General features: G+C 35.9%; 2 protein-coding genes across 2 annotated transcripts; both read left to right on the top strand.

Moving 5' to 3' along the window:
- The first annotated feature begins 5,668 nt into the window (after nucleotides 1-5,668).
- On the top strand, nucleotides 5,669-8,304 carry LOC148277161 (uncharacterized). Its single transcript, XM_088233310.1, has 2 exons — nucleotides 5,669-5,742; nucleotides 7,777-8,304. Exons 1-2 carry the CDS (start codon nucleotides 5,695-5,697, stop codon nucleotides 8,242-8,244), a joined length of 516 nt encoding a protein of 171 aa, XP_088089436.1. The 5' UTR covers nucleotides 5,669-5,694; the 3' UTR covers nucleotides 8,245-8,304.
- Nucleotides 8,305-15,683: 7,379 nt separating this feature from the next.
- On the top strand, nucleotides 15,684-18,793 carry LOC148277160 (uncharacterized). Its single transcript, XM_088233309.1, has 2 exons — nucleotides 15,684-15,832; nucleotides 17,855-18,793. The coding sequence occupies exons 1-2, from the start codon at nucleotides 15,776-15,778 to the stop codon at nucleotides 18,290-18,292; spliced, it is 495 nt and encodes a 164-aa protein (XP_088089435.1). The 5' UTR covers nucleotides 15,684-15,775; the 3' UTR covers nucleotides 18,293-18,793.
- The last annotated feature ends 3,509 nt before the right edge of the window (nucleotides 18,794-22,302 follow it).

Below are 22,302 nucleotides of genomic sequence, written 5' to 3'. Positions count from 1 at the left end.
ACGCAATGAAATAAAAGGGTTATTAAAAAAACAAAAAGGTGACAACTTTAACTTTTATTTTTATTTTCATTTCGTTTAATGTTTTTTTTCTAGTGTATATTCGAAATTAAATAATTAAAATTACTAAATAAATAAAACAGTGTGGTCTAGTTAAGAGCTTGTCTATTTTTCGTAAAGTTACAGTTATAACAAAAAATAAGTAAATGTAGATTGTGATGGGAAAAAAAATATATAAATAAAATAATTAGTAAATCAAAATAAACTAACAACGTTCACCGGCCGAAATTCGAAACAAATTAAAGGTCACAAGTCACAGATCACGCGGCCGAGTCATAGGATGCACCCGAGTACAGCCGAACGTAATCCGACATATCCCGATCTCGTTTTGTTGGCCGTAACTGGCCGAAATCGAAACATCGGTCGGTCGCTACTGTTTAGTAGTGATTTAATGATTTTATTCAAAATTTTCAACTTATAATATTTCAAAAACTCATAAGCGACAAACACCGGCAGCGCTATTTTATATATCAACAAAAAATATAGTGCTCATTCTTATATTCAGAAACTTTCTAAACTTGCCAATAAATTTAGCTGTATCCTGGCATTTGCTCTAAAATTTTTTTCATATTTGTGTACCGTACGTTGAAGACAGCAGGGCCTGTATAGTTGAAAATAAATTCTCTCTAGCGGTTACGAAGATACACTACCGATCCCCCCACCATCGAGTTTTGTTGTTAGTACATCGGTTTGTGCCGACAGGTCTAGAACCCCTCGAAACGTTCTTCTACGCATTAAAAGTGACAAAAATGTTATTCCACCGAGTAATTTATCCTTCAATTACGATTTATTTCAATTTTTAAAGCCTATTAAAAAAATGAGAGAGAAATAAGTCAATTGTGAAGTTGCCACTACAAAAAAATAATTAGTTAATATATTTTTTCCACCTGTTTTACTATCTTAATGAGTGTAGGTATCGATAAGTCAAAGGAGCCGGCGTTTTAATCAATCGGTAGATAAAAACAGACGATCGTTAAGCGTACCGTCCAGGTAATTGTCAAAAGTAATATGAAAATCATTTTCAAGCGAGCATTTTTGATTGAATTAGGATTTATTGGAGTTTATAATCGCTTTGAAGGGCGCGCTTTGTATCACAGAAGCCTTTATAAAATATAAATGAGAACTATTTTAAATTTTGATGAAGTTAAGAACGCGGACTGCGGTCCTGTGGCTAGTGTCTCGGACTCACGGACCAAAGGTCTGTGATTCGAATCCAGTGGGACGCATAGTGATGCCTCAACTTGATTCCATTTTCTAATAGCGAGTTAATTACAACTCGTTGAAAATGGCCCTCAAAATTTAATATTTGGGTAAATCATACTCGTGAGAACGTAAATATTTCTTATAAAAAAAAAAACAAAAAAATCATTAAGGTCAGTCATTGGTTGGTTTCGATAATATGATGTCGAGATCACAAGTAGGTAGAACATACCGAGGTAGATACAGATAGTACAGAAGTTAAGTATACCGTCTCGAAATGTACAGATGAAGATAGCGTTCATAATTGAGGCCCCGATTCTACGGATTCCACTTATTTAAATGATTTTTTTTATGTTTTAAATGGCAGATAAAATATTTGTATAAATTCTGTTAAAACATTTTTTTTTTCAATTAATAAAAAACATAAAAACGAAAATCTTAGCGTATATATTTTAACGTTTTACAGATCGGCCTCTAGATTGTATATAGGTATGAAACGCCTAACGATGGGATCCCATACACGTGTAATTTTTTTTTTTATGTTTCAAATAGCAGATAACATATTTTTATAAATTCTGGTAAAACATTTTTTTTTCAATTAATAAAAAAATAAAATAAAAATAATAACAAAAATCTTAGCTTACATATTTTCAGGTTTCACGGATCAGCCGCTAGATGGCATTATTAAGAGGAGTAATCTTTATAAATATAATTTCTTTGCACGTGTGATGTCACTGAACTTCTTCTAAACGGCTTAACCGATTTACGTGCGCTTTTCAGAGAAATATAGATCTTTGCGCTGTGGGTGTTCGTAGATATAAAATCTTCAATCTTATGTGTAAAAAAGAAGTAAGAAGCATAAATGTTTTATTCATCGATCTACCAGGGTTGCATTCGAAGAGACAAGAGCATTGACAAGAAAATGGAAAGATGTGGATTTTTTGTGTATAAAATAGTTTGTTTTTGAATGTTTACAAACAGCATTTATTTTTTGTGAATCTCAATCAGATCGAACATGTTAAATACTTAGGACTAACAATAGACAGACAATTAACATGGACATTTCATATCAACAATTTAATTAGCAAAGTGGCGACATTATCGAGTTTTTTTTTTAAAAATCAAAAATTTTATTCCAAAAACGGAAAAAATTCTAATGTATGAAGCCTATGTAAAAACTAAAATATGTTACACGCAACTATTATGGGGAGCAGGATATCAAAATGACATAAACAGACTACAAAGACAACAAAATAAAATATTAAAGTTAGTAAATGACCTTCCCTATTTAACTGCAATTAGAGAACTTTTTAAACAAACTAAGCAATTAAATATAACTGAACTCTTTCAACTAGAATCATTAAATTTTTTCTATAAATTAGCCACTAATGTAATTGTAGACGAAGAACTAAAACTAGTAAAAAATTGTAGTCAAACATGGACATAATACGAGAATATCAGACAAATACCATGTACAACTTTCTAAAACAAGACAAGGACAATCAAGACTAATGAACCAGGGACTGAAATTATACAATAAACTACCAGACAAAACTAAACAAAAGACTCAGACAAACTTTTCAAAAGATGTAAAATGTACTTGAATTAAATATTTGAATGTGAACCGTTTTTGGTTTTGGAATTTAATCTCAAGCAAGTACCTAGGTACCTACTTATCAATGAAAAGTATTTTGCCGTATTTTAGTGTTCCAGCGGGACGACATCCGTCGGGTCCGCTAGTTTCATTATAATAATAAAAATACGTCTATAGTTTACTTCACTTTTAGTTATAATTTTTTACCAGTGACCTGGCTTCGTCCTAACCGACATCTTCAGACTGGAGGTCAGAAAAAGTAGCTTTAATCACATTCAATTTTTGCGTTCTCTCCAAGAACTCAATTGTGAACTGCTTGTTTTGCCTCCTGCGACAAACATTCGTTTGCTAAAATTTCAGTGCACCGTTCACCTTGTTCCCGGTACTCACCCCCTTTTCAATATCTGTCTCAGTCTTTCCATTCCTAGTAAACATACTCCCCAGATACACAAATTCTTCTACCTGATTCAGAAAATCTCCGTTCACACTGATCTCACATTAAGTTATATTTTCATCCCTTTCAAAAGACCATCACTTTGGATTTATCAACATATGAATATGAACTAATGATAGCGAATGGCTTTTCTTGCATATATCGTAGACTTTTGTCTAGTTTGTCTAACCAAGAATTGCGGGTCTTCTTTCATCAGCATACATTAGACAATTAACAGTTATACCACTAATTTTTCCTCCCATTCTTAAATCTTTCAGTTTTTTCATTCAGTTACCGATGTATTCGTTGAACAACCATGGTGATATTACACATCCCTGTTTTAATCCTTAATAAATGTTGAACCACAATCGGCTTGACCCATTTACTCTCACACATGCTGTGCTGCCCTTGTGCGGTGACGCAATAGCCCTTGTCAGGTTATCATTAAGAGTGCCATACTCCGATAAAACCATCCACAATAATTTCTCTCTGTTGACTCTAATGCCTTTTGCAGATCGACAAATGCGCAGAAAAGTTTCTGGTGTTTAGTCAAAAAAAAATTCAGTCATTTTTCGCAAGGAAATATTTGATCTATACATCCTCTTCCATTTATAAATCCACTTTGTATATCCCACACTCTATCTTTAGTCACTTTTCTTACTCTCTCAATCAGTATTCTGCTATATATTTTTCCAACGGCGCTCAAAATGCTGATAGCTTTATAGTTTCCGCAATCTACCCTAGATAGATACCTAGATAGAGCATTTTCCTTTGTATAGAGGCAAAACACAGCTCTTCTTTTATCAGGGGGACAGGTTAAAAAGCTTATGTAGCCATACAAAATTTATTTCTCCATCCGCCTTTGTAAACTCTGTGGCAATGTTGTCATAACCTTGCGCTTTCCCATTCTTCAAATGCTTTTCTTTTTTGGTAGTTATTTTTATTTAAGAAGGTAAACATGAACAGAAAAATATAAAAGGAAAAATAATGAAACCCACCAAACCGCGAAACCGGCTTGTCAGCAGGTTCCTGATTTTTCCTTTTCAAAGAAAAACGTTTAACGCATCGTCATCTGCATTTATGTTTACTTGAGAAGGTGGCACACTGGCCAAATTTCCTGTGTGCGTTTTGTACACCTCCTCAAAATATTCCTTCCATCTCGTTTTAATTCCACTATCTTTCGTTTCCATTTCTTCATCGTTTCCTTTTACTGTTGTCATACATTCGCTATCCTTACTTTTTTGAGAATTTTTAATCGCTTTCCAGAATGTTTTCTTTGAAATCTTTTGTCATTATTATTCCCTCATTTTCATTCGGTAATTCTTTCTTTAACACACACCCTGTTTTACTCTTTTCTTACATTAAATATATGCACTTTTTAATGCGGCATACCTACTGGCATCCGTTTGACTTACTGTTAGCAGGTTTAACCACACTTTCATCTTTTCTTGAACGAGCTTTTTTGTTTCATCATCCCACCATGGTGCATGCATCGCCTTTCTTTCTTCCTTGTTTTGCCACACCGCATACATTCGTTGCTGATTCACACATACTTTTTTTTAAAACAATCACAGATTTCATCAATCCTCATACTTTCTCCACACTCCTCTATCAGTCTACGATAAACCGCGCTTTAAAATTAATCTTACATGTCATCATTTTGAAGTTTTTTAACTTTGACTCTAGAGGGCGCCTGTATCTTACGGGTTTCGGACGGCCATCCTTGGAACGAGATTACTCTCGATACCGCCGAGAAGTGATCGGTTTCCTTCTCGGCTCCTCTATACACACGCGTATCGACTGTTCCAGGTTTCAATCTAGAGTCGACGACTAGATAGTCGATAATAGGCCTTTCGTTGCCTCTCTCGCACGTATACTGGTGGATTTTCTTACGATCAAAGAACGTATTTGACACAAAAAGGTTCCATTCTAGACATGCTTCTAGCGGCCTTTTTCCATTATCATTCCGCCTTCCTTCCCCGGTTTTTCTTTCCTTTGTTTTTCTGAGGGAAATTTGTTAGTTTTTTTTCAAAACAGACTTTTCAATTATTTGACTATATCAGAGGAAATGAATGTAGGTCTATGATGACATATATGTTTAAACTTAAAATCTCAAAAGTTTCACAAGCGGCTTTGAGGCTCGGTAGCGATAGAAAAATGATGCCTATTTTTGGATTAGCGACCTAAAAAATCACGTCGTTTGCAAATCGATCAATTCGCAGGTTAAACAGATGTTGTTTGCGGTCGAATCTAGAACACAACCCAATAGCCCATTGTAAACGTCGACCCGCAAATATTATTGGTTCGGAAAATAGCTATTCAGCGAGGTGTTTGACCGACGGAACACATTTCTCTATAAAAGACCGAGTGTACTTATTTTCATCAGTATTCGTTTCACTAAGACGCAACCATGAAGCGCGAGGTGCTGATTCTCCTGGCGATCGCGGCCCTCGTTCAGGTTACATTCGCCAGTTCATTTTACGAAACAAACAAACTCTTATCCACTATTTGGTCTCCATTTTATATTTTTAAAATGTCCTAACAAGACGAAACGCGTCACAATATACGCTCTTGTATATTAAAAAAAAAAATAGTAGAATTAAAATCCAATAAACGTGTTTTATTTTGGAGACATTACCGAATCCATTTTATATGTCTCACCCACAGATATAGTGTATTATCTATTCAGTGGTCTCGCCAATATAAATTAGAAAAAGTTCAACTTAAATTCAACGTAGTTCCTCTCGAGTAAATTAATTACAATTCTTGAATGTGCAAACTTAACTTAAAAACATTATCTAGCTGACGGACAATTAGTGATTTGATAATTTTGTATGCAAATTTTAATGGCTGATTATTCGGACGTCCTCGAGTTTCCGAATATACAAGTTTAAAGAAAGACTTTGGTTAATAATTTCATAATTTATTGGGTCATTTAGCTATTTTGTGTTCGAGTTCTTATTGTTTTTATTATTTGATTTATTTCAATTTCTTTCCATTCAATTTGTATTCTTGTATTCGTTTATTTTATACTCGCTATCACTATGTAGTTTAGGGTTTATGATTACCATATCTGTGTATTCTTTATTATGTAAAAGTCCACTGGGGCGTTTAAATAAAATAAATAATTAATATTTAATGCGCGAATTTTGCGGTCAAACAGTTCCATCAATAAATGTTAGTAAAACCCTGACATGCATATCCGACTATTGCACATCTTCACCGTAGCTGTATTCACCAACATTCAATGAACAAACAAACCATCGCGCTCTTTCCCCGTGGGAGCAAACGGAGCAGGTAAAATACCACATGACAGTCTTTACACGCGGACCTGCCTTCTTTATTTATTAGAGTTTATAATCGCTTTAAAGTGACCACTTTTTATTACAGAAGCCCATTTAAAATATTTTGAAATAAGGAATGCGGAATAAATTTTCGGCGTCATTTATTGGTTGAATTCGATTATGTGACGTCGAGATAAGAAGTCGGTAGAATATTAAGACATACTTTACGTATTATGCTAAGCTGGAAACAAATTAAAAAATGGTACAAAAGAGTGGATTTAAAAAATGGGAAGGAGCCGGTTGGAGAAGATATTAAGAGTTTTTGTGTGACAGAGTTTTATTTGTCAGTGTGTTGTTTTTTTTATGTTTATAACTTTCTATCAGTTTACACATTTTCATTAATATTTTTTTACTGTGTGTATTTTTTTTATTTTCTATTTTTTTCACTTTCACATACTTTGAAAGTTTTGATTTTTTTAGTTCCATAATTTTTGTAAGGTCATCTTATTTTTACATTTTATTCATGTTTGTACTAATTATCATACAAGTCACCGAGGGGCTGATTCTATAATCGACAGTCCGTGTCGACACTTCGATTTAATCTAGTCACGGTGAAAAGATTGCTCGTACTTTCTACATTTGACAAAAGGGAAATATCACATTTTTTTTACATTTTTAAAGCAATGAAGGTCTATGAAATACCGTCAAGTAAAATTCATTTTTTTAAACTTATTAGTACCGTAAAAAATATTTTTTAATATGTAATTTTGAATTCCCCAAAAACGGTAATTCCATTGCCCACGCCCCTAGTCACGATTCGTGTTTATTTGTTCTTGACCATCAAAATTTGTTTAGAACAATGTCACGAATCTTGACGTCACAACTTTTAAGGCCAAACATGTCGCGTTTTTCAAGTGACGTATTTTTTTTTTTAAAAATGAATGTATACATGAAAACATTTCTTCGCAATGTATTATTGATTTTGAAAATACAATTAATTATTTAATATATTTTTATCAGTATTCGTAACATGTGATATTTCTCTATAACAACACCGAGGGTAAGAAAGTCAACACTGCATCCATTGTGTGGGAAAAGACGCGGCTCCTTTGACAAAACATGTTTCTTCTTCTGTGGAAACACATTATCTAAAATATGAGATTTTCGCGATATTGAATGTCTCACGTTATTGTATGTTTTTCTTGCAGGATGTAAAATCAGCAAATAAATATCAATCGAAGCCGCCGCCGTACAGACCGATCGTTCCTAAAACAGAGCCTAAACCGGTTCCCCTGCCGGTGGGGCCGATAGTCGAGCCGCCCCCGGGACCGCCGTCCGGACCCGCCGTGCAGCCGGTTTCTCCCTTGCCGACGGGACCGATAGTCGAACCGCCTCTCGGACCGCCGTCCGGACCCGCCGTGCAGCCGGTTCCTCCCCTGCCGACGGGACCGATAGTCGAGCCGCCCCCGGGACCGCCGTCCGGACCCGCCGTGCAGCCGGTTTCTCCCTTGCCGACGGGACCGATAGTCGAACCGCCTCCCGGACCACCATCCGGACCCGCGGTGCAGCCGGTTCCTCCCCTGCCGACGGGACCGATAGTCGAACCGCCATCTGGACTTATAAAACCGCCTCCTGGACCCGTTATCAAACCACCTCTGAGTTACGCTCCTAAATAAATTATTCTTTAAAAAAATCTTGTTTAACGTATATAAATTAATTATTTATTACAAACCAAATATTGTTTTATTTATTTTTGAGCATTTCCTTTCGTCAAGTTTTTTTTCAACATTACAGTGTATTCAATTTATTCTCGATACATTAAAAAAATATGTTACAAATTGATTAAGTATAAAAACAAAAAAGTCTTGTGAAATGGTCATAATGGAGAAATCCTACCGTCATGAAATATATCGATATCGATATTCGAGGAATTGCTCTCCCTGCCGACATAACCATCGGCAGGTCGGTTCTGCACCGGTAGTAGGTAGAACAACCTTGCCCTTACTCATAAACTTGGTATAAAGTTACACTTAAGTATGGTGGTATAATTCGGATGGGAAATTATCTTTATTGTAGTAGTAGAATAAGAATTTTCGCGATCAGCGATCCGTTAAAAAAATTGAACTCCCGAATGAACAATATGAACATCTCTTCTCCTCGACAATGATCGGTAGCCAGGCATTTCTAGTAAGCAGTCGGTCGGGAATAACCGAGGGTAATATCCAAACTCCCTGAGATACAGATAACGCTGCCGCGCCTTCTCTATCATTAAGGAATATGTGGTTTCATTCTTCGACTAAATGATGGAACTAAATTCCAAGCGACTTCTTACGAAGCAATGATACAATGTTTTCAGAGCCTGAATATTTGAAAAAATTCCCAAGACATTCCCAAGAAAAATAATAAGTTTGCGTCAAACAGTACCCCGAGATTTCTGGACGTCGACGCTCGGTCAAGCTTTACTCCGTTCATGATATAACGGAAATAAATTGTTTTTGACGATATTTTGTACGACATGACAAAACATTTAGAACAATTACGAACTGCGAGCAACAATCACATACAAAGTGGTCGCGCCACCAGCCAGAGGCTGCGGTCGCTCGAATTACTGGTTCGCGGATTTGCGTTATCTTTACACTGTTTGCCACCCACCGAACCTTAATACAAATTAATTTATTTAACAAATTTATGGACAATGTCCAATTTAAACTAATTATAAAACAAAACACAATAATAATAGAGTAACAAATAAATTTAAAAGAAAAAAGGGGGGCTAAATGAGCACCTTGCGGTACACCTAATGTAACCATAAAACTATTTGAGGTGAAATTATCAATCCTGACACTTTGTTTTCTTTGGGAGAGATAGTATTTTAAAAACGACAGAAACGGGTCTCTAATGCCAAAAGCATAAAGTTTTGAGTATTGAATTTCATGATCGACTTCGTCGAAGGCCTTAGAAAAGTCAGTATAGAATACATCAACTTGCAGATTGTTTTTAAATGCTTTAAAAATTGTATCAGTGAATGAAAGTAGATTGGTAGCTGTCGACTCAGCAGTCCTAAATCCAAGCTGTTCTTCGATCAGTACATTCTTGAAAACGGGAGATATTGTATTACTAATAGCTTCAAATATTTTCGGAATAGGAGAAATCTTGGAAACGGGTTTATAATTCGCGATATCAGATCTATCGCCGTTCTTAAAAATTGGTCTTATTTATTTTCCAAATATCAGGAGACGTGCCCGATGTCAATGATAAATTAAATAATATAAACAATGGTTTAGCAAAAGCAAGTTTACAGTTCGTTAGTACTATTTCGGGTATGCCATCAGAACCAATATATTTTTTATCAGTAAGTCTGCTTATTGCCAACAAAATGTTTTCAATTGATATTTAACAGTTATAAATCAACTATTTAAAACTATTAACTAAACTATTAACAATCAACTAACTAACTTAAACTATTTAAAAATCAACAGTATGAGTTTAATTATGTTGGGAGTTCATGAATGCAATTACTTACTTTGTACTGAGATTCTTAGCACCTTATTGTTTGGAACTTCTCTCGCGGCAGGCAGGACCAGATCCTGTAGTGAGGAAAGACGGGCACTCGATGGTGTCTCGATTATAATATTCATATTCAATAATACGACACGGTGGATTATGAATCACTAAAACAAATTATTCGCGATCGCTGTAGGAATATGAAAACACGCGTTGTAACGCTCTGGACCGGGAGCATGGGAAATTCGAGAAAAGTCGTTAAGAATATCCTCCATATTCCCTGCCGCAAAGGGTCCCCCCCACCAACCAACTCGGTCTTTAACAAGGCACTCCATAAAAATATTTATTTCAGTTGATAGCACTAGTGGATTTTCCCGGGGTGATCTGACGAATATTAAATTAAGGATTTCCAAATGGTATATAAGAAAGTTTATTACAAGATAAATGCCAAGTATACGAATGTATACAATATGAGGCTCTTAAGCTAGGGTTTCCTAGGACAGCGGTGCCCGTAGTTTAACGGCCGTAGTAAACGGTGATGCAGTGGACAGTCGTCGTAACGGTGACTAGAGTGTGGTTTCCTAGGAAAACGGTATTATCAACACCATTTAACACCGTTTACCTCGGAAACCACTCTCTAGTCGACGTTACGACGGCTGTCCACTGCATCACCGTTCACTACGGCCGTTAAAATACGGGCACCGCTGTCCTAGGAAACCCTAGCTTTTCTTAAATTTACTATAAACGATAAGTTTTTATTTTGCAGCTAGAAAATTACTAAGCTACCTAAATAGTTGAATCTAATTGTTATGGGGTGGCCTTGGTGGTCTTGTGGTAAAACTCTTCTTTTTACTTAGTGTGGTATATTTACAAGATATACAGAGGAACAATAGTAACAAGTGGACAAGTGTCTACAGAGGAGGCTAGCTGAAGAATGGCCTGTTGGTCCAGGTATGTGGGGGTACCTTGTGGCCAGTAGGTAGCAGGGACGAATGCTCCTTATAATCGATTACATGCAGCTTACCATATTTTTTTGACATCGTAAGTAATGTTTTATAATACTGTAGTATTATAAGGAAAAAACACATCACCAAAAAAATATATTACTTTTTTGGGTAAGTAAACTTATATATTCCTTTATTCCATACAGCGACCAGTTGCGCCTCCATTGGCCAAAATTATCACTACTGGATTACACGAGATTACTCTGCTCACTTTAAAATCACTAATTCAAATACGTCTTTAACCTAAAACTTTAGAATCTAGTTCGAAAAATTACACTTGCGATTACAGTAAAATCTTGCAGCTTTCATTAATGCAATTTAGTCTTTAAATACTTTTTCATAAGGGCTAGTATTCTTTAAAATACATCAATTTGACTTACGACAGTCTAAGGGAGGTGACAATATACGCACTCGTTATGTGTGAGAAAGAGATAACGAATATATTTCGTACGTCTTAACACGAAAGTTACAATAATAAGTAAGTAATTGATCATACTTATGTTTCGGTGGTTTGAAAGTAAATTTGCTTTAAAATTATTAATATATTGATATTTTAATCGAAACAAATTGATATTTTAATCCATAATATAGTATAAATCCTTTAGTGGATTTAAAAAAAACAAAGATTCGCTAATTGTTTTTTGATTGTAATGCGTTTTGGTGCATACGATGACAGTTGAATATTGTAAGTTATTCTTCAGTATCCATTTAAATCTCAATCAACTTCTTGAGGACGTTCACTTTGTGAGAGTCCATCCCGATGGTCATCTTCTTTATGAATTTTTCCTTATTGATTATTCTATCCTCCGAAGGTTTCTTATGAAGTCGGTAGTTATAACTTCCAGCTACTTCTAGTTTTTGTATTTTAATAAAAATAATATGTAGTTTTTTACGAGACAACCCCCAGCATTTTACAAATATTTAGTAAATTTATCTTTCGAAAGCCACAATATTACATTTTACTTGCAAGATGCAATTGAAAAATACATTCCAACATTGTTATAAGTACGAACACGGCATGGCAATTTAGGGTAAATATTGAGGGAGCCCCGTGTCAACATATAATAATATTAGTTGCTCGATCCGTTCTACATTGGTCAAGATAAAGATGGGGTTTCGACATACGATTTTAGCTCCCATATTCCGGGTTAATGGTGACATCTTATTTTAGTTTTTTTTGTTCACCAGAGCGTTTTGAAGCGGACGTGTTTTCGCTGCAACGAACCTTTTGGCAAGAGCCGCGTTCGAGTGGCGACCCGTTTCTCGACCTCCGCGGTGTAGTGGTGAAGATGCTCGACTCACACAGAGAAGGTTCCGGGTTCGATTCCCGGTGAGAACGCAAAAATTTTACGTGATTTTTCTCAAGCCTGGGTCTTCTGTAATGTAATTCACCACTGTAATTGGGCCTCCTGGCCTGTCGTGGTCAAAACTAAAATGAAATAAAAAATTAAGCATCAATAAACTTTTAAATAGCGAAACGATTTAATTTTCATTGAAAAAACAAATCCTGCATATCATGTTGTGACCCCCCCCCCCCTTATGCGCAAAACTTTGTAAATTTAATAAGTGTAAATAGATGCCTATTTTAAGAACACCTACTGAAGAATCACGCCGTTTGTTTACAGTAAAATCAATCCAAGTTGCGCAGCTGCTGTGTTCTCACTAGGTTGTCGCAGCGCAGTGTAGTGACTGACCGAAACAGCATTTTCCCCCGAAACCGAAACTTATTGAAATAAGTTAAAAGTCACTTCAAAGCCATTAATATGTACACTTATATGTTATATAAAATGAACATGTATGATACAATCAGTGTTCAAGACGCCCAGAATTAGGCGTCTTTATGCTTAACCTGGCGAGTTACTTAGAAATCTCCATTGAAGGAGTTACCGAGATATTTGCGAAATATTTGTGAGATTTCTAATTATGCTTCACGGACTTAATTCTCTCAACGGACTCGATGGTTTGCGGTGTCAAGTAGTTCAATTGAAATCTTTTTTGCATGATTTAGAGAGGGTTTAGAATTACGCTATTGTTAAGATAGGTAGATTTTCATTAATTTATTTTGGCATCAATAACTAATTTTCCGTTTTCGGTGGAGATTCGCTTTTAGTACGCTCAAAGTTAAGTAATTTAATAAGGAAATTCGTTTATTTTTAGCGTTTTTCAGTTCTTTGTTATATTAAACAAATCCATCAGTGGGGAGCCGTGATTTATTTTATCGGTAATGTAAAAAAAAATATCATTATTTTGTACTTACATTTAAGTAGATAATATGCAAGTGAAATAATTTAAAATGACTGTTTTTTTTCTTCTATGAAAATCAACTACAATTATTATTAACCACGCGACATACGTAGCTTTATATTACAATATTTTAATGCAATACTTGCACAAAAGTTTATTTACAAATACTACAATGCCGTTCAGCAGATATTTCCATTATGATTTGACTGTCGGCACTGAACACTGAACACTGGCCGATTCTTCTTAAGACGACTGTAGGATACTAACTATGGTCAACAAATCGGCTGGTTTTTATTTTTTATGTGAGACGAGTGCAATTCAATAACAATAACAATACGAACGGACGACAATCGTTCTATTTTTTATATACATAAAGTAATGCATATTTGGGATATTTTATTTTATTTTAATTTTATTTTATTTTGGAAATCAACAGTTCTACGTACATATTTTTAGTAAACAAACAGATATAGTGTATAAACTAAAAAATAATAACAGATTTCCACATAGTATACAAAGTTAGTAAAGAAAATATCTTACGTATAAAATAAATACATACAATTTATACATATAAAAATGTTATTTTCATGTACTCAATAATCAAAGAATTTTTTGATATTTATTTTAAGAACGTTACTGTAAATTGGGCGGGATTAAGACAAGAATGCTTGAAAAGAGGATAAGGAGGGGAAGGGAGATGTACATATTTATTATTATAATGTCTACTAAGTTACATAATACATTTTTAGTGTAAATTTTAAATCTGACAGAGTGATGTTTGTGTAATCTATATTTTCAAATTGTTTTGTATTGTACATTGAAAAAGTCCTACGAAAAAAAGCATTTTTAACATACGATGTTTTACTTATTGGTACATGAAACAAGTGGTACCGTCTACAAATCCTGGCTGGCACGTGTATTGTTATTAAACCAAGCAGCTCTGTACAGTCAACCATTCCTGTCATAATTTTGTAAAGCAGTAGTTGGTCCGCACACACTCTGCGTTATTGTAGAGAAATGATTCCACGGAAGGTGGAGGCAGTGAGAGTAGATACATAAGAAATACCGGTTTTGTATTTAAGGTATGTACTTTATAAATTTGTTTTGAATATTTTCTATTCTACTTATATATATGGCATACTGGGGATTCCATATCTAAGAGGCGTATTCCAAATGGCTTCTGACAAATTTATAATATAATGAAATAAGGATTAAGGAATAAGGCCTTTGGATTATCAAAGTGTTTACTCATTCGAATTATGCAACCTAACATGCTCAATGCTTTGGAGGTAATTTTATTGATATGCGATTCAAAAAGTAGTTTTCAGTCTAAAACAACCCCAAGATCTTTAATTTCGTGCTTTCTCATTAGTACATTATTGTTTAGTTTGTAATCGAAATTAAGAATTTTTCTTTTCCTTGTAAATGTTATACAGACACATTTATTTATATTCAAAATCAGTTTATTTTCAATACAATAGTCAGTTAGACGATTAAGATCGTCTTGAATCATGAGGCAATCTTCTCGAGATTTAACTTTAGCGTATATTTTCATATCATCGGCATAAAGAAGAAATTTTAAATAACGAAAGCAAACATCAATGTCATTTATATATATATATATATATATATATAAGAAATAATAGGGGACCGAGTAGACTTCCCTGGGGAACACCAGAGGAGATTTCTGCCCAGTCAGATTTATACCCACCAATTACTACCGATTAACATCGATTACTAATATATGATATCAGCCAGCGCAGAAGATCACCATGTATACCTATAGCCAAAAGTTTGCGTATTAAGACTGAATGATCAACTTTGTCAAAGGCTTTACTGTTGTCAGTATATATAGCATCAGTTTGGAAACCACTTTCCATTGTGTTTAAAATATCATTTGTAAATAAAGTAAGGTTTGTAACGGTCGAGCGTCCGGAGAAAAAGCCATTTTGTTGAGGACAGATATAGGATTTTACTGCATGGAATAATTTTTCATAAATATTTTTTTCAAATAATTTAGCAAATGTCGATAGTATTGAAATTGGCCTATAGTTGTTTTCGTAAAAAAAATCTGAAACAAATCGCGACCGAGTCGAGAGACACGAGATGGACCCGAGTACCGCCGAACGTAATCCGACACGTCCCGACCGCGGGTTTCGGCTGGCAATTTTTCGGCCTGAACCGAAATCGCGGCCGTAACTAGCCGAAACCGAATCTTCCGTCGGCACTAGTCGTCGGTAGTTTAATCTAGAACGTGAACCGATTCCCCATTGTCCTACCAGACAAACCAAATAGCGAACGAATGCGAATGTGTTTTTTTGACCTGCAAACATTGTTTGTTTAGAAAATAGCTTTCCTCGGCGAGGTGTGCGACCGGTGAAAAATATTCTCTATAAAAGTCGCGTCGGGATTTGTTTTTATCAGTATTAAGTTGACCCAGGCGCGACCAGCGACCATGAAGCGCGTGAAGTGCGGGCCACTGGCCATCCTCGCCCTCGCGGCACTCGTTCAGGTAATAATCGCTCGTACATTTCATCACAAATCGAACAAAGAATTTTAAATTGACCTAAATTTAAATTTATTGTCTTATATTTCACTTAAAGATTCTTCTCATCGTTTCTTTGAATCCCTTAAAATAAATATGTGTTTATGTTTTTCCTTTTTTAAAAAAAAATGTTATTACTATTTTATTTTATTTTTACATCTGAGTATGTTTTTCATTCTTTATTTCCATTCTTAATTCTTAATTACTCTTACAAGTTTTCTCCATTTTTAATATTATTTCCATTTGTAAATACTCACTACAAACTACAAACCTTAAAATATTTTTTTTTTTTTTCACTTAAATTTAAATTTTTAAACAACTTTCATTTATGTTTTCTTTTTCCTTCTCTTTTTTATACTTTCATAATTAACATTAGATTTAATTGCTTTTTAATATGGAAACTTCACTGGTCCATTAGAATTAAGTCCAATTGTGTAAAATATTAAACTTTGTAACTGTACTGTATGTTTCCTGAATAAAAGAAAATAAAAAAAAAAAAAAAGTCCAATTGACTTCTCAAGTCTAAGTCTAGTAAACTTTTCATTAAAACCCAATCCCGCGAGACGACCCCGAGCCTTCCGGAAGAGCGTGACGAGCTCTCGAGAAAGGTTCAGGGTTCGGCACTTCGGGAGGGAATTCTAGTCGGAGACTCCTCGACGATTTTCCAACTATTTGAGTGGGTTGTTTAGTATTTTGTTTGAAACCAAACAAACATTTGATTAAACTTATACGACTTACTAAACCTATACGACCTACTCGAATACCTTTCTTTATCCTTCTCATCTTTTTCAAAAACCTTCACTTTAGATTTATCAACATTCATAAGCAAATTGCTTTTCTTGCGTACATCGTAGATTTTTGTTACCGAGAATTGCGGGTCTCCTTTGCTGCTAGCAAAAAGCACGGCATCATCAGTGTACAGAAGACAGTTAACAGTTATACCATTAATTTTTGCTCCCATTCTTAAATCTTTCGGTTCTTTTATATAGTTATCGATGTATATGTTGAACAACCATGGTGACATTACACATCCCTCTTTTACTCCTTAATGAATGTTAAACCAAAATGTGAATGACCCACTTACCCTCACACATGCTGCGGTGCCCTTGTACAGTGACGCAATAGCCCTCGTCAGGTTACCGTTAAGAGTGCCATACTCCGATAAAACCTTTCATAATTTCTCTCGGTCAACTCTATAAAATGCCTTTTGCAGATCGACAAATGCAAATTTTTGGTTTTTCTACTGCTTTGTGTTTTCGTTGTACAATAATCAAACTACTATTCGTTCCAACTCAACGCGGGACTTTATTTTGTTCAGAGTATTAATTAAATCAATCATATGGGAAGAATACTGAAACAAGTGGCATTCGATGTTCCGATCCACCGGTTGCGAAATAATAATGTGCTGTTCCTCGATCGACACGGCACAAACTATGGCTCGCATGCACCAATGTCCCTATTGTGTCGTATTGTAAACTCGAGACAAGATCTGGACTTTTTTGGTGCGAGTCTTTATAGATTTAAAGATCTTGTCTTGAGGTAGTAATTTATTTTTTTTGTCCTAGATTTAATTTTATTCAGTTGTATTTTATTTTATTAGTACCTGTAATTATTATAAGAAATTGTATTAACCATCGTTATAATGGACTGCATAAGTCCGTCAAATAAATAAATAAATGCATCTTTCACTGTGAGATTGGAAACATGTAAGGAAGGCTGTGGTCGGATATTGTCACTTTTCCTTGTGGATTTATTCGCTCGTATAATCAGATTTCGATATCGCTTATTTCAAGATTATTTACTTCTACGATTTAATCTAGTCACAGGGAAAGGATTGTGAGTGTGAAAGAAATGGTGAGAAAGGTAACATCGCCCCCCTTCGGTGGAGTACCCGGACGCATGACGCATCTCCTTCAATGAAAATTCTACACATTATCTAAAATACGATATTCCCGCAATATTAAAGACGCGCTATAATTTTCTTTGCAGGGCGTAAGATCGGCGAATAAATGCCAACTGATCCCGGCATGCCGCCCGGCGACGCCGCCGCTGTGCCGTCCGAACGTTCCTAAAACGGGGCCGATAGTCGAACCGCCTCCCGGACCGCCGTCCGGACCCGCCGTGCAGCCGGTGCCCAGTCCTCCGTCCGGACCCGCCGTGCAGCCGGTGCCCAGTCCTCCGTCCGGACCCGCCGTGCAGCCGGTCCCGAGTCCTCCGTCCGGACCCGCCGTGCAGCCGGTCCCGAGTCCTCCGTCCGGACCCGCCGTGCAGCCGGTCCCGAGTCCTCCGTCCGGACCCGCCGTGCAGCCGGTCCCCGGTCTTCCGTCCGGACCCGCCGTGCAGCCGGTCCCGAGTCCTCCGTCCGGACCCGCCGTAGAGCCTCTCCCCGCTCCCGTCGGACCGGTTGTGGAACCGCCGTCCGGGTAGAACCGACACACGCAACCGAGCTGCTATCGAGCCACCTCTATAACAATAACAAACTACTAGCGACACTCGTGCAAAATAAAATATAACAAACGAACAACAAGCCGAGGATTGAAAGAAGTATCTATGTATATATTTATATTATAATATACATTTAAAATTGATTCAAGAGTCCTTCTCACCATTTAGTATTTTATAAAAATGCTGCGCTAAATAATATGCTTCAGATATGTAAGTATGATGTATTTCCTTTTTTTGAGAACTTCTTTTTTATCTGTCCATTCAATTTTTTGTAAAAGCGTTGTAATTTATATTTATGCTTCAATTTTCAATATTATTAGTATTTCTCTTTTTTAAATATTATCATTACGGATTTGAATTGTTTAAGCGTCATTTGATGATAAACATGCGCGTAACAAAGAAGACTTAAACACGAGAAGTTCATAAAAACCTCTGTTCGTAATAAAACTGTGAAATAAATAAATAAATTATTAATATTATGGATAGCTAGCCAATTTTCATTTCTCCGTAAGCGCAGTCTCCCCTCTCGAGACATTGATAAGAGAATATTGTAATAAATAATATCAATTTATTTGTAAAACAACCTTCTGTGGATTCTTCGACGGAACATAGAATCGAAACGGAAGGCTACAGCCTACAAGATATAAAACAACAATTGAAAGAAATGGAATTTCGAATAATGGTATTTTTCTATTTGAATCAATCGACAGGTTATCATATAAACCCTTCTAGCTCGGTATATAAACAAGTATTTAAAAAGTAAATTAAAGTAAATATAAAAAGCATGATCAAATCATAAGTTACATATATTGTGCACAACATAACATTAGAAAAAAATGTAAATAAACAAAGAAATAACTATTACTAACAGGCAACAGCTGGCCATCGCCGATATCCGGCTACTCGTCGGGTACTGGTCGGGTGAGGTGGTAGGGTGAGGTGGGTGGTCTGCGGTCTGCGCCTGAGTTTGTCCGCGTTGACCGGAGTCCAGCGGGCAAAATGGGCCCGTACAGAGAGCGGACAGACGCTATCGATCGTCTCTCGAGTAATACACGGCAACTCAGCCGCAGACCCCGCTGACCTCGGACCATCCGCCTCACCCGACCGCCGAGTAGCCGGATTACGAAAGACGCCACGCTTCCTGTCAACGAGGACGACAAAAGATATGCTTAACGATCATCTGTATTTATCTACCGAGCGACTACAAAGCCGGCTGGTTTGACATCTCGATAAACATGATAACTCAATTTATTTGTAACATTTTAAGGCTAGATGCTCTTGTATGTTAATAGAGCAGCATCTAGCTAGTCTAGCCACTGCACCTAGCCACTCGTATCCGAAACTGACAGTTACGTTAGAATTTAATTCAACTTTAAAATTTACTTATTTCTCCCTCATATTTTGAATAGGCTTTTAAGAAACAAGGTGCCAACCTCAAAACGATAAAAAAAATAAGTAAATCGTAATTAAAGGAAAAATAGTCAAGTGAAACATTTTTTTAAATTTAAAGTTACAGATTCAGTAGCTTTACAATTCGTTGGATTCCATTTAATCTTCACATTTATATATAATACCCTAACAACGCTAAACAAAAATTGACCGACTTTTGTCTTCGTGTTTTAAAAATAAAATAAACTGAAAAGTAGACTCAAATCAGTGTTTGATTTGAACATTAAAACTATAATAATATTGAGTTCTACAAAATAAACACAAAATAAAGACATTTGAGTTTATTTACAGTCATACAATATGTAAGCCTTATAAGGCACACCTGTTTCACGACTAATTCAAAAGAAAGTAACGTGATTATTTTGTGGACACATGTCGAGACGAATTTTCTAAAATGTGACAGTCAGCGATTTAAAATCTGGTTTCCTCGGCACCTGAAGCGTAAGACCGGTTTTATATTGAATATGTTTTGTAACTTGAATTATAAAAAAAAAATTTAAAAAAATATTGTTTGGCCAGAATAAATTGCCTTTTGGCAACAAGCCCGCCAATGTACAATTGACATTTAGTTCAAAAAGTCAAATAAATATATTAAAAAAAAAAGTTTATGGTCATATTTCAAAATTAAATAAAGTAAGAATTATTCAAAGACCACAAACATTTGGACAAACTCAAATATTGTAATAAAACCAACTGGTCCAAAAAGAAGTTTAAAAATTGGAAAAAATATTTTTTTAGGCGTCGCCTTTATGTGAAGTAATTCAGTCAGATGAATCTCTTCGCAACAATAAAGGTTTCAGCTCTTTGACTTCACTAAAATAAACAAATGGAAGAATAGAAGAAATATGTATCTTCAAACATAGGCAAAATGGTTAATGTTACACGGTGTGTAAAGTGGCCACTTAAACCAGACAATGACAGGTCATAAGCCCCGTAAATGCTTAAACTTCTATATTACCTTATTTAAGGTATTCTCCACCCCTGTTGTAATTTGTTATTTAAAGACCTTTTGACTTGAACATCCAAAGCGACGGGGAAACAGCCGTATGGGATTAATTAAAACACAAAACTCATTTTTTGTAGTATTTAAATAGAGACTGTTCTATCCTAATCATATGAAATTCCGCAAGCGTTCTCGGCGTCCTGGACGTCCACTGCTGACTGTTCGTCGGCAGGACGAGAACATGACATGAGCGGACATGGAATGATGATGATGACGATGACGATTAGCGTACCGATAATTGTTTCTTACTTGCGACTTGCGACTTGCGACTTGCGCCGATCGTAACTTGTCTCGAAGTTTCAAGTCTCAATTATTCAAAAGCATTCCTCACCGAAAACTACTACTACTACTACCATCACGCCATTTCACTACATTACGCCAGTAGGCAGAGAGAATAGACCGCCACACACGTCTATCCAGGGATACAATCCTAGCCTCTTCCACATTCATACATCTTGTCATACATGCCCTCCGGTTCTGTCTGCTTTTGACATGACCAGACTTAAGATTTTGGTTTATCTGATCATGCCACGTCTTTCTTGGTCGTCCTCGTCTAACGTTGCCGTTCATTTTTGCCATATATACTTGTTTTACCATTTTCTCGTCGTCCATTCGTTCTACGTTACCAAACCATCTCAGAGACCCTTTCTTAATCTTATCAATTATACTTATCTCAGATTTACACTCTCGCCTGATTTCATCATTCGTACTCCTGTCATACATTGATTTCCCACACATTCGTCTAAAAGATCGCATTTCAACCGCGTTCACTCGGCTTTCATCCTTTCTCTGCCAGTTCCATGTTTCACTTCCATACATAAGTGTTGGGACTAAAACTCCGTTGTGCACTGCCAATTAAGCTTCGATTGACATATTTTTATTAGAAATTACTGTGCTTAGAATGCTCCGTTCATTTTGTTGCCCGCATTCACTCTTCTTTCAACATCTTTTTCTACTCTTCCATCTCTTGAAAACATGCTTCCCAGATATACAAATTCTTCTACTTGCTCGAGACATTTGTTGTTTACATTTGATTCACTATCCCTTTCAAATACCATCACTTTTGACTTACTTTCGTTCATCGCCAGTTCGCTCTCCAGGCATACATCATACATTCTAGAGACTATTTGCTGCAAATCAGCCTTGCTGCTTGCTAACAGAACTGCATCGTCAGCATACAACAAGCAGCTTACTGAAAAATTATCCATTTTTGCTCCAATACCCATACATTCTATCTCTTTCATACAGTTGTCCATGTATAGATTAAACAACCATGGTGACATTACACATCCCTGTTTCACGCCTTTTGAGATCGCAACCAAGATGTAAATCCCCCATTAACTCTTATACACGCTGAACTCTCCTCATAGAGAGACGATACTGCACGTAAAAGTTTATTGTTTACTACATACTTTTCCAACACGCCCCACAATTTCATTCTATCTACTTTATCATACGATTTTTGCAAATCGACAAATGCGCAGAATAGTTTTTGACTTTTTGCCAAAAACTTCTCCGTTAGCATTCGCAGTGCAAAAAA

Source organism: Micrasema longulum, unplaced genomic scaffold (assembly GCF_059751315.1).
Source record: "Micrasema longulum isolate JH-2025_06_02 unplaced genomic scaffold, ASM5975131v1 h1tg001080l, whole genome shotgun sequence".
NCBI lineage: Eukaryota > Metazoa > Arthropoda > Insecta > Trichoptera > Brachycentridae > Micrasema > Micrasema longulum.
Note: the sequence above shows the minus strand (reverse complement) of the source record. Positions and strands in the feature narration are given on the sequence as shown.